A 13,806-nucleotide genomic window follows, 5' to 3' on the forward strand; every position below is an offset into this window, starting at 1 on the left:
CAATACCTTTTACAGATTCATCTTCATTCATTTTCACCAACAAGAAAGAATAGTTCAATGAAACTTGTTCCCTTGTCATGTAAAGCTTACATGCGCTTGAAGAATATGCAATTAGGGTGATAATTGTGTATTGATAAGTGCTGGCAGGTAAAGCAGGGTACAAAATAAAAACCAACCTGAAGGTTCACTTTGGAAGGAAGAATAAGCTGGTATCCTGGATGAGCTGAAGTTTTGGAAAGACTCCGTTGAAGGCCCAGAAGTATCAAAACCTTTTACTGAGAAGTCAGTCCTTCTAGAGTATGCTTCTGACGAGGAAGGATTTAGTTCTGAGCTGTTGGACTCGTCTATATATGAAAATGTTCTTTCAGTAGCTTCAGCAAACGTATTGTTAACTATGGATTGTAGACTTTGTGCGTCTCCTTTGTTGAAAGTTGCTGAATGGTAAGTGCTTTCAGTGTAAGAGTGTGAAATGCTTGCTTCACTCATTGAATGATGACTACTTCCAAGAACTGAAAGAGGAATTTGAAAATGAAATTTTTAAATTGCACTTACAGCATATAACTTTGCTATCAGAACCTGTATTATTTATAATGTCACATTATTCATAATGTGTAGTTACTAGACTTCGATAAAGTGAATTACATCCTGCCCCATTTTGAAGGCATGTGGTTTAAGGTGATGCCTACAGATCTGCCAGTGGAATACTGTAAAAAGTGACATTTAATTGGTTCATACTGTACTCCAGATCCCCTTTTGCTGCAAAAAACCCCAAACTCAAATGTCATGCTCTAAACAAATTATACAGTTCATAACAGAAATGCTTATCATGAGAGACTTGATAATTTGTAAGTGTGTATGTATAAAGATACATACACACATCTACCTATGTATACATAATATATACATGAAAATAAAGCTCTTTATAATTCTAGGTGTTTACAGCACGTATAGACATAGTAAAGGTAAAAGGACCCCTGACCATTAGGTCCAGTCGTGACCGACTCTGGGGTTGCGGCACTCATCTCGCTCTATAGGCCAAGGGAGCCAGCGTTTGTCCGCAGACAGCTTCCGGGTCATGTGGCCAGTTCTGGCGAACCAGAGCAGCACACGGAAACACTGTTTACCTTCCCGCCGGAGCAGTACCTATTTATCTACTTGCACTTTGACTTGCTTTCAAACTGCTAGGTTGGCAGGAGCAGGGACCGAGCAACGGGAGCTCACCCCGTCGCAGGGATTCGAACCGCCAACCTTCTGATCAGCAGGTCCTAGGCTCTGTGGTTTAACCCACAGTGCCACCCACGTCCCTGTGTATAGACATACATAATGCAAACTATGGTGAGTACAGTCAATTCTTCCTTCACTCTTTTTCCTAAAGAAAACTCACTTGACGGATCCTTTGGTGAAGATGGGGACGTTGGAACTTCAGAGGAATGCTGAAGCAGGTGCTCAGTAGAAGATCCAGCGGATTGCACTTCACTTTGTGAGACATTATCCATTTCTCCTCCGGAATTCAAGCTCAGGGTCAGATCTGAAGACTCGGAAGTTTCAGTATTGTAAGTGGTACTGTCTGTTGCATCAGGAGATGTGCTGTTATCTGGTAAAGACCGTGAGGTCCTCTCTCTACCATGCATGAATGTAGTTGACAGGTATATGCTGTCTGTAGAAGCCCCAGAAAGCCTTCTTTCCACATCAGACACTTTAACTGGCTGAAGACTGCTTCCAGTACCTAAATCGAAACAGATTACACTGTATTTTTCTGTGTATAAGACAACCCCTATTTTTTGAACCCAAAATTAAGAAATCAATATTTTAAACATCAAACAGAACAACTTTGAGATTTTTTGAGGGAAGCTGGCTGCCCACGCCAGAGTCAGAGCCTGAACCCCTGTGCATTCACCATCCATGTATAAGACAACTCCCAATGTTTGACTAATTTTTTAATAGCAAAAACTTTAATCTTATACACAGAAAAATACGGTAGTTGGGGAAGAGGAAAATACAAATTTCATATGCATCCCTTCTTTGAATTCCTTTAGGTGTTCGTACTTCCTGTCAAAAGTTCTTTCGATTCTTTTAAGTATAAATACTTAAAAGTCATAATAATACAGCTGATCCTCAACTAATGCCACACAGCATGATTACATTTCAAAGAAAGATGTTGTTAGTTAGGCTTAAGTGCTCGCTTCTTATATCCTTTTGATATAGGCATAAATTATTTTGATTTTAATGAGACTTGAGAATGTATTTGGCTGGGTGGCCCCCAGTACATGTTGGGTCTAGAAATGGAAAATCAGATGACTACATCACACTAATTTTTATGGTTCCATGGAGTTGGAGTATTTTCATAAGGTTGAAGTGGAATGCAGACTAGCACAGAATGTTTTTAATGAAAAAATGGTGCAGAAACTGGACAGTGGGCATTTGAAGTCAGTGGCTATTTGATATGCTTAACAGTGTTGCTATATAATCAGAAATGCTGGTGAGCTGAATTTTACATTGTGTGTAATTTCATAGATCATAATAATAGAGTTTTCAAAGATGGAATGCAAAGAATGGACATGTGCCAAGGAAACAATTGCATGAAAGCCACAATAGTTATTGTTGATGCTATTATTATTATTATTATTATTCCCTCAGCCTTCCTCCCAAAGGAGCCTAGGCTGGCAAATATGCAAGTGATAGAACAATTAAAATATCTTTAAAAAATTGCAATGCAGATATAGACCAGGAAAGATATATCCTTAAAAGGCTTTTTGAAAGAGGAAGATCTTCAGTAGGTGCTGAAAAGTTGACAGAGACAGTGCCTGTCTAATATTTAACAGGAAGAAATTCTAAAGGGTAGATGGCACAACACTAAGGGTCTAAGTCCTGAGAGCCAGTGTAGTGTAGTGGTTAAGAGCGGTAGATTCGTAATCTGGGGAACCGGGTTCGCGTCTCCGCTCCTCCACATGCAGCTGCTGGGTGACCTTGGGCTAGTCACACTTCTTTGAAGTCTCTCAGCCCCACTCATCTCACAGAGTGTTTGTTGTGGGGGAGGAAGGGAAAGGAGAATGTTAGCCGCTTTCAGACTCCTTCAGGTAGTGATAAAGAGGGATATCAAATCCCAACTCTTCTTCTATTGCCAAAGAGTTAAGCTGTTACCCAGTTTAAAAATGGCATATCTTTTTAGCAACAGAAATTGCTGCACCTAAGGGCAACCTCACATTTTTTAATCAGGTATGAGCAGACTTCAGATGTACTATTTTGTACTATGTTCCCCCCCCCCCCTCGGAACTTGAGGTCCACCAGATGCGAAATAGCAGTGCAGTGGGCTGGGGCTGAGGCAAGGGTAAGGATGCAAAGTAAGAATTCTTCTGAACACATGCCCAGGAATTTGTTGTGCAGAACTGCATTCCTTTCATATAGAAATCCAGTCCTGGTTTTCCCTTAAGTTCTCTCTATTTCAGCAGCCCAATTTGCAGAGTGGTAACCCTACTGGTAACCCTACTGGTAACCCTACTGGTAACCCTTGCTTTACATGATAAGCATATTTGTTCCATGTATAGCTGGGGCTCCAGTTGCATGTGCTTGTGTGTGTAAAGACATACATGCGTTATGCACATTTTCATATGTTTCGCCACAGGAACCACAAATGTATACAAAACACTTTGGTTGTGTACACATTATACCTCTAAAGCATATTTGAATCACAGTTCCTCTCTGAAAGAATTCTGGGCATGGTAGTTTGTTAAGGATTGCTGGGAATGGTAACTCTGTGAGGTGTAAACTACAGTGCCCAGAATTCTTTGAGAGAAAGAATGTGTTTTGACTGTGCTCTAAAGGTATGTGTGCACAGGACAGTTAAATAAAGTGTGGATGTGTTACAAAGAGCAAAGTTATAGTCGTTCATATTCATGTGTATAATACAATAGTTAAAAGGTGATTGTTACTTTAAAAAGGAAGAAATAAGGGGAAGATTATGGAGAAAACTACATAGACAGACAGGAAACAAATGAATGGCTACGTCTCAATCAGATTTTTAACCAAAGCAATAACAAAAATGGAAAACTCACTTGAAAGATCTATTGCAGAAGATGAATAGGCAGAAGTTTTGGAGGAATATGTAAATAAATGCTCTTTTGAGGACTCACTGAAATCCATCTGGGTAGATGGGAAACTTTCTTTTCCACTTTGGGCTGAGGTTGACAAGTTCTGGGTTAAATCTAAAGAGCTGACATTTTCCATATCAAAGGTTGATAGCTCTGTTGCATCTGTGGATTTGCTCTTGATAGCTAGAGATCCTAATGTCGCATCTCCACTTTTGATGAATGTGGCAGTAGAGAACATACTCTCAGTCTGAGAGACCCTTTCCTCTGTACCAAAGTTGTTGAATGTGTGCTGGCTACTCCTAACATCTAGAAGAGAACAAACTGGAATTAGAACTTTGTCTACAAGTTCAGACTAAAGTTATGCACATACATTAATTGTGCAACTGTATGCACATTTACTCAGAAGTAAGTCACAATGTGTCCAATGGGGCTTATTATCTTGTAAGTGTGTTTAGGATAGCAGCCTATTATAAAAATCGTGATTTTCAGTTTTCAAGTTTATCATTCTAATGTCACTGTCATCTCATCCAAATACAACTTTCTGTATTTTTTTTTTAATGATATGGAAATGTTTTACATTTCAGGAGAATTTGCTTATTTAGATTTATTCTATGGTGTTCATTTTTTAAAAAACAACAACAAACATTCTGTAGAGAGAAAAGAAAAACACAATGAGCTGGGAGCTTTCCCATGAGTAGACAAAATCATTTATCCCCTATAGTTTATTTAAAAAATGTGCCATAGTGGCCACCTGCTTTTCATCTTACCTAACCTAATTTAAAATTTCCAATCTAGTACCTCATTATGGCTTCATCTAGCCAATCCAATTAGAAGAGGTAGTCACTATCCTACGTCTCATTATCTCTGGTATGGTCTTAGTTGGGCAACATATTACATTTAGGTCAATGGAATTAATCAGTAGAAACTCTAATAAGCTAAATTACTAAAGCTAAAATGTGGATTTTTTCATTTGAATTTAACCAGAGCAGAGGCCACAACTAGTGAGATGTTCCAAATCAAAAGCAGAGATGTATGTGTCACCTACAGCCTTGCTTGTGTCGCTTAAGAGATCATAAAAGCAAGTATTTGCGTCTCACAAGAGCGATGGAAGAGTACATAGTAGGTAAAAATTTCCTTTTTCAATACTGTCTTTAGTTACCCAGACCTTTGACTCAGGAAGACACTTCCAGGGTAGGAATGCTATGCCCCTGGGGCCACTGTGAGCCTAACAAGAGACCTGGTAAGAGAAGTTATTATCTTTTTATAGCACTGTTCCTACAGCAGCTTCCTTTCCCAAGAGTTCCAAAAGCAAGAATCTGCTAATGCCATCTGCCCAACGAGGCCTACAAGACTCAAGAAATCACTAGCACGAACTTCCTAATTGAGTTGCTTTAGAATATTTTAACTGTTGTAACCATTTACTTTGTGTGCTGCTTCTTAAATAAAATGACACTTGGAAGCCACTCACCATGTGGATTGCTGACACTGTTTTGAGATCATCTACTCCAGCAGTTACTATGAATGAATGCACAACACTGGCACTCAGATGACAAGCCACTTATAGGTCACATTCACATCATATGTTTAAATCACATGGCTCCCCTCAAAGACTCCTGGGAACTGTAGTTTGTTAAGTGTGCATTGTAAATTACAGTTCCCAGGATTCCTTGGGGAAAAGCCATGTGCTTTAAATGCATGGTGTGGATGTGACCAGATATTATGTCCCTCGCATGGAAGTGTCACCACATGGAAGTGTTCATCAGTGAACTCAATGTTAACGCTGTAACTTACGAAGTGGCCCTGGAGTATGGCGAAAAGAAAGGATTTTCAGAGCAGGTGATGAAAAGGCTATACTCCTTATGGGGCTCAACATCCCTTTAGAAAGCTTTCCATTCCCAAGTCAAACCACAGCATAGCTTGCCACAGGAGTTGGGGCCACAACGGGAAACGTTTCCTTTTACTCCAGCCCACTCATGATCGATAGCAGCCACCATGGAGTGTGTGGAAAGTCCCAACATTATTGCCCTGGATCATATGGTGACTTATATAAACAATACCACTGAGAGGGAGAGGGCACTTACCACACAGATGCTGATTTCCAGGGAATGTGTAATCTTCAGATCAGCCCTTAGGGAGTGATGGGTGGGGCTGGAAAAGGGATGTCATAAAAGGGCTAAATTGTTCAAAGGTGTCCTCTAAGCACAAACAAGAATCCCCAGGGCTATAACGCAAAGTTTATGTGAACTTTCTCTCATTGTCTAGGATCGGGAGCAATCCCCTCTTTTTCCACAGGAAATTTGGTTTTACACCAGCCAAGGCAAACCAGTGCTCTCAAATCTGTAACAAAACAGAAGATCTTAATTCTTTACCTGTTGCTTCTGAAGGGGACTGGGAATGTGTAACTGCTGCTTCAATAAAATCGGTGTCCTCTGTTGACAAATTCGTCCGTCCGGTCTGCCTTGGAGTCAACATGTAAGAAGAATTAGGGAGGGCCGAAGAGCTGGAGATTTCAGTATTACCGGCGATGGACTTTTGTGTTGTGTTCTGAGAAATGCTGTTGTTGCTTAGAGTTTGTACTGTCCTCTCTCCACCTCTGTCAGGTAGAACTGAAACAGGTACACTGTCAGTATGAGAACTAGAAATGCTCCTCTCTGTATCTGAGCTGCTTGCTGACTGGTGATCAAGATCTTCAGTAGCTGAAACACACAACAGTAAAAAAAAAAATGAGATGTTCCATCTCCGGATATAGAAAGTGTATCTCAAGTTTTATTATGTCGTTTTCTTATAATCATGCAGATCAAATGGAAAAGACGAAGGGGGGGGGGGTGCGCGCTGCAGCCCAATGAAAATAATGAATGCCTAGATTAATGGTTGAATTAAAAAAAAATCAGTGTGCAAGAGGAATGGCTTCCACCCACACAAGAGAACTTTCCCTCCTCTCCTCCCACACTGTACCCCCACACCAAACCCAAATCTATTCTGATGGGTTGCTCTGATTAGGAGGGTTCAGAGGCCATTGGAGGGGAGATGGGAAGCTCCACTGCGAGAGCAGAAGTCATTCCACTCACACAAATATTTAGTTGGAAACAACCCATTGTTTTATGACAAAAAAAGGTTTAATGTTTTTGTACATGGTTTGTTTTTATTTCCAGCTGTCATCGTAACATTGGAAACATTAATTTGGATTAAATACATTTTATAGTATAAATTAATAAAAAAGCACCTTTTTTGGTCTTTTTTCTTTCAAGTATATATATACCTTGTTAAATACCTCCATACTTCATTAATAAATTCCTCAATAGTTGGAGAAATTGCTTGACTTCAGTACCTGGTTTTTCAGCTGCTATAATCGCCAAGACTATTAAAAAAAATATCTTTATCTTTATACTTGTTATAGGTTATAATGCATATGTGGGGTACATGTTGAATCCCCCTGCTCTAATTTATTATACTTTTATATTTCCAGATTTATATTTCCAGTAGTGAACCATAATTTTTATTTAACTATTTAACTAAGGTACCACTTGAAACAGTTCTCTCTAATATCCACCTTTAATAAGAAACAAGTGTTCCCTTTGGCCACACATTTTCACAAATATATATAACTACATACACTCCAGTATATTAGCTCCATCCACCAGATAGTTTTAACTTGATTAAACTCACATATGTATTCCAGGAGGAAGAAAATAGATATTTGACAATACGTTGTTATTATTACCAGTAATCAATCAGTCAAAATATGTTAAGGTTCTGAAAGGCATATTGGGTGACATCCAGTGATCTACCAACAAGTCACTGTTGATACAACAGATCCCCTGCCCTGCCCTGCCCCAGTATGCCCCTAAAATCTGTTCAAGACAGTTGGGAGTCAGTCTGGAGTAGCCTGGGGGAGCAACGCAGGAGGTTGCAAGGGAGAAAAGCAGTTGTTCTCATTGCATGTGTGGAGGTCCATTCATGTGATGTTGGACATTGCCAAATGATTCATGTCCCCTCCAAAAGTGCAAATAAATCCTAATTTAAAATACCAGTACAGTGGTACCTCGGTTTACGAACTTAATCCGTTTCCAAAGTCCGTTCTTAAACTGAAACCGTTCTTAAACTGAGGCATGCTTTCCCTAATGAGGCCTCCCGCCTCGGGTGCCCTTCCACTGTTCGGATTCCGTTCTTAGACCAAGGTAAAGTTCGCAAACCAAAACACTATTTCCAGTTTTGCAGAGTTTGTAAACCAAATTGTTCTTAAACCGGACTGTCCTTAAACTGAGGTACTACTGCACTATACTATTTAGACATTCTAGTCTTAAAGAATAATGACCAACAATTAAAACCTCATGTTTGCATAGTCCTCCATTTTTTAAAGTTTCCTTAGTGTAAAAAATCAGGATAATAAATGACTGAATCTGATGCAGATTTGAGTGGGCTCAAACATACCATAAAACCTGTCCTGTTTTCTAAAGCAAATTGAGATTAAAGAGCTGCTGTTAACTTCCTTCAGTTGTCTGCACATTTGTAGACAAGTTTATTTCAAAACCTCCTTTAGTGGTTTGTCTCTCTAATCTTAGCCTATCTCCTCTTGCTCTCGTTTTTTAAATCTATTCATCCTAATGCTTTTGTTTCATTGTTACACTAGGCAAGTGAAACAGTACACTGAGATTTAGAATAAAAGAGATATTCATGCTTTACCTGTCATTCCCAAAGAAGCCTGGGAATGTGCAAGCGTTACTTCGGTGAAATCATTGTCCCCTGGTGACAAATCCATTTGTCCAGTCTGTACTGGAGTTAACCTGTGAGAGAAATTTGTGAGGCCTGAAGAGGTGGAGAGTTCATTGCTAGCCATTGTGGATAGTTGTGTTGCATTAAGAGAACTGCTGACGTCTCTCAGTGTCCGCGATGTCCTCTCTCCGCCCCTATCAGTTAGACCTGAAACAGACCCACCGTCTGTGTGAGAACTGGAAATACTTCTCTCTGTATTTGAGCTGCTCCTTGGCTGACCACTGTTTTCTGCAGCTGAAACACAAGAGCAAGACATTAGATGTGCCATCTGCATGCGCTAAAAGGGCATCACATTGCATTTCTTCCCATAATTATATTCAGACAGTTCTAATGGAAAACAAGTCCATATCCCCCTTTGTCGTATAAAAGCAATGGCGTTCAGAAAGATGTCTTAGAGTATGATGAGAAAGGGTGATCCTGTGTTGAGTCAGTCAAAAGGGTGGTTATCTGTGAGTAGTAGAAAAAGGAGTGAACCTATGATTGTGTGTGTGTAGGGATGCTTCATTTCTGTGCTTTTAATGCTTGCACTGCAGTGGGTGCTGCTGTAGAGGGCGCTCTGGTGCTTTTGGGTCTGGGAGACAGAGCCCAACACTATTTGAGGAACACAGAGTTTCCTGTCTCTGAGCTAGAAGGTATTTGCTCTTTTTCTCTTCATGTTTATATTCATTGCTAATGTTTGGGCGTCATCTTCACACCAGACAAGTGAAACAGTGCTCCAAAATCTGTAATAAAAGAGATCTTCATCCTGTACCTGTTGTTTCTGAAGGAGCTTGGAAATGTGGAAGTGCTGCTTCAGTGAAATCATTGTCCTCTGGTGATGAATCCATTTGTCCAGTCTGTACTGGAGTTAACACATGTGAGGAACCCATGAGGCCTGAAGAGGTGGAGATTTCATTGCTGGTGGTTGAGGATATATGCGTTGCATTAAGAGAACTGCTGACATCTCTTAAAGTACGTAATGTCCTCTCTCCACTCCTGTCATTTAAACCTGAAACAGACACACCATCTGTGTGGGAACTGGAAACACTTCTCTCTGTATTTGAGCTACTCCTTGGCTGACTACTGTCTTCTGCAGCTGAAATAGAAGAGGAAGATATTAGATGTGCCACCAGCAGGCGCTGAAGGTGGATCTTATTGCATTTCTTCCCAAAACCGCATTCACACATATTTAACAGAAAACAAATTAATTGTGCTCCAGTCCCTGCACCAGCTGATAGAAATGATGAAACCTTGGGGGGAAAGTTGGGGTTTAAAACCTTTACAATAAAATCTGAGATGAAAGTGCTAGTATAAAAGAACTGCTTTGAAATATTCAAAAATACCTACATTTTAGGAAATTCCTACAAGCAGTAGCTTGCTCCACTTTAAACCCAGTGGAATACTGTAAACCCTGCAAAGCTATAGGATTGTGTTATGAAAGGAACCTCTAGTGTGACTCACGTTTCGGGACCAGAAAGGGCAAGAGACTTGAGAAAGCAAAGAACAAGATCTTGGAAAGACGGGGAAGATGCTAACTTGGGCACAAATTTCTGAGCAATTGTTGTGCAGTATATTTTCTCTTTAACTGCAAGGCTCTCACCCACAAGCCAAATTAGGCTCACGGGGTCTTAATTTGGCCCACAAAGTCATGTCCCAGCTAAGTCCACCTGCACCACAGCCAAGGCACCTTCAGACTTGCTCTGCAAAGCACATCACAACTGTGGCATGCAATGTTGGCAGAGGGGATTGACCAAAGGAGCTGGTGTTACTATTGTGATGCAATCTATTTTCAGCTGGAAGCTCCTCCTCAGAGTGACACTATAACTCTATGTATTATTATAACAAAACTTTAATAAGGCAGAATTTGATAAGACACAACCATGATTATTTACCCAGTCAGCTTCCAACAGACATTGTGTATTTCAAAAAGCCCATTTCCATTAACTGAATGAACTATGTCTGCAGCCCTTTTGCAGCAAGGATTGCTGAGCTACAGCCATCAAAGTTCAGGATAAGATTGTGGCTATATGGTAGGCAAAAGGAAGTCAAAAGCCAACAGCTATTCCAAAAGCCCCCACTCAGACATCCCACGAAATAATCTTGCTGACAAGTAAGTATCCCCACTGAATACCCTTGGTCCCAAATAAAGAGATGGCCTCTTTGCCAATAAATGGAAGCAGTGCTCCCAAGTCTTGGCATCCCCATTCACTCACTCTTTTCTTCCTACCAGGTCCCAACCCAAAGAATGCACAGATTTCATCAGCAGAATATGAGGCAGCCAATGCTTCTTCTGCCCATCCCTTTTTCACTCTACCCCTGCCTGTCTCACTTGTTGGTTTTCTCCCTTTTCTGTTCTTAGCAACGAAACCAGAGCTAAGTCAATGATCAGTAGTAAACTCCACCACCACCTGGAAGAGAAACTGACAGTGGAGCAATTGAATTGTGTTGCTTTCTTGTTTTGCTGTCCTGGGCTCCTTTGGGAGGAAGGGTTGGGTAGCAAATTAATAAAAGAAATAAATTGGGAAAGGCTATTCAAGAGATGAACAAATAAAATCCCAGCTTGGATCAACAGGAAGCAATAAAATGGGTAAAGAGGAAGTGTTCCATTTAAAGGCACAGAAGTTCTGAAAAGCATTAATAGTGCTTTGCTGATTACTGGTGCTAAAACTGTGCCTCCTCATGGAGAGGGAGGTGGGAATCTGAAAAAACATGGGAAGAAATGTGAGTGAACAAAAGAAGGTGATTCTAAAGAAAAGGGATACTGTGTAGAAGCAGTAGGATTTTCCCCACATTGCATCTTTTCCACTTTTGTCTTATCAGGATTCACCAGTCTAGAACCTAAATCAACTCTCCAAAATTCCTGGTAAAATTTCTTCTTTTGCACAACTATTAAAAACATAGGAACCATCTTCCCCTTTCCATCTACCTTTTTCCTATAAGTGGAAAAGATGTCTTCCAGTGGTTACTAGTCATGAAACCCCAGATGGGAACCTCAGTCTTTACCAAAAGTATACTATCCATGCTGGTGATTAACAACAAGGAATGGATAGCTTCATCATGCTCTGCTTTATGAATTTCAGTGAGGAATCTTGTTATCCACCATCAACATACTACCATGACATAGAACGACAATTTTTTTAATTTCACATAAAATATCAACATAGTTTCTGTTGTTATTTTTGAACGGCATGCCAAAAATCTAGTCCAGGCTTCCTCAACCTCGGCCCTCTAGATGTTTTTGGCCTACAACTCCCATGATCCCTAGCTAGCAGGACCAGTGGTCAGGGATACTGGGAAAAGTAGTCTCAAAACATCTGGAGGGCCAAGGTTGAGGAAGCCTGATCTAGTCCTCAAATCGTAATGGTGACTTGCCTTACCACTTCTGGAGAAAACCCCCTCAAACTAATCATAAACAATCCTTTGCATTTTGGAACATACTAGAGAGGTTAAAGTTTTCACATTTATTATCTCAGGAATCCTTTCAAAAACTCTGCAAGATAGCCAAGTATCATCCCAATATCTGAGATGCAAGGAGGCTGAGAAATAGTGGCTTCCCTGTCACCACCAATATTTGCTCAGCTGAGATAAAATCTGCAGCAACTTCCTGGCTCACAGCACACATGGCATTACACTACAGCAGTTCTAAAACAGTATAATGCTATTATTTCTCTATGGGAATTCATTAAGAAGTAGTCATTTGGAACAGAAAAAACAACAACATACTAGTCTTTGGAGGCAAGTAAGACTGGGCAAGCCGAATCCTTGCTGAAGAATCAGGAAATTGTGTGACCTTTGATGTGTTACTTCTTCCTCTGGAATGTGTTGCATGAGATGGGAACTGGGTTCGATCAGGAAAGGTGGTGACTTCCCTCTGAGAAACTGGGTCTTTTCTTGATGAATCAATCAGAGCGACACTGTCTGTAAGAAACTGTGAAGTCCTTTCTGTGCCTCTGTTGGCTGTTGTTGAACTGTCTGTGCTGATGATATACAAACTGGATGTTGTGCTGTCTGCATCCCACCTTCTATCTATATGGTGGCTGCTCCCAGTAACTGTAAATATGAAATGAGAAAATTAAACCCTGTCAGGCTCTAACAATTTGGTATTTGAGGTGGAACCATGGCTTCCATCCATCTGATGTCTTGAATTACATCCGGTGTCGAGAACTGTACAGAACTTGCAATAACTATATTATACTTGGGCATTACACAAAAAAGCTACTGGAGGGTAAATCTTGCAAAATAGGTGAATATATACAAAATTCGTTATTTGCATAAATGTATGTAGGTTCAGCTTTGTGTGGCATCTTATTCATACCTTTGTTTGAAAAGGGGGGTGTCTCAGATTCCATTTGTTTTCATTTTCAATGAAATTCAACTAAGACTAACTACAAACATGTATAATTTAATGATTACAAACACCATTAAACACCTGTATGTTTGTACATCTAATCGTTAACAAAGGAATGACCATAGCCTTTCAAATTAATCTGTGCCTCATCCAACTTCTCCTTATTCTTACACACACCCATTCAGCTTTATTGTTTCAGGTATTTTCTCAGGGTTTGTCAGTCCATTCAGATACAAAAAGACTTTTGATGGTGGAACTCACTTGGGTGATTATCCTCTGAAAGTGAAGAAACGGGTGTCCTGGGAGAATGTATCCTCAAAGTCCCTGTTTCAAATCCAGCAATATCCAAGGAACTTGGTGAGGTATCAGCTCTTCTGGCCTCCATCACCGAAGATGACTGCTGAGCTGTATCTCCAGACCTGATCATTTCAATATAAGCAGAGTTTCTTTTTCTGGCTGTAGACACAGAAGCACTGTCGGTTATCGTCCACAGTGTCCTTCCTTCGACACTGCCAAGGGCACTGAAGGCATCTGTACTGTGTGCATGAGAGCTGGAAGTCCTTGTTTCAATGTTGGAACTTTCGCTGCTCATAATGGCTGGAAGGGAGAAAAAAAGAT

The 13,806-nt window shown here is 40.3% G+C and overlaps 1 protein-coding gene across 2 annotated transcripts in view; it reads right to left on the reverse strand.

The window, feature by feature from the left end:
- Window positions 1–13,806, reverse strand: part of HEG1 (heart development protein with EGF like domains 1) — a 56,410-nt gene that overhangs the window by 19,285 nt on the left and 23,319 nt on the right. Inside the window, exons 2-9 of one of the 2 annotated variants that reach the window (XM_081005419.1) lie at window positions 13,450–13,785; window positions 12,564–12,890; window positions 9,613–9,936; window positions 8,772–9,095; window positions 6,458–6,784; window positions 4,131–4,394; window positions 1,385–1,726; window positions 177–509 (exon numbers count right to left, since the gene is read on the reverse strand). In XM_081005419.1, coding sequence (XP_080861545.1) covers window positions 177–509; window positions 1,385–1,726; window positions 4,131–4,394; window positions 6,458–6,784; window positions 8,772–9,095; window positions 9,613–9,936; window positions 12,564–12,890; window positions 13,450–13,785 — 2,577 coding nt within the window. Of the gene's footprint in view, window positions 1–176; window positions 510–1,384; window positions 1,727–4,052; window positions 4,395–6,457; window positions 6,785–8,771; window positions 9,096–9,612; window positions 9,937–12,563; window positions 12,891–13,449; window positions 13,786–13,806 lie in introns of both variants that reach the window. The other variant, XM_081005418.1, reaches the window with a different exon arrangement.

This window comes from Podarcis pityusensis (assembly GCF_964106645.2).
Source record: "Podarcis pityusensis genome assembly, chromosome: 1".
Classification (NCBI taxonomy): Eukaryota; Metazoa; Chordata; class Lepidosauria; order Squamata; family Lacertidae; genus Podarcis; species Podarcis pityusensis.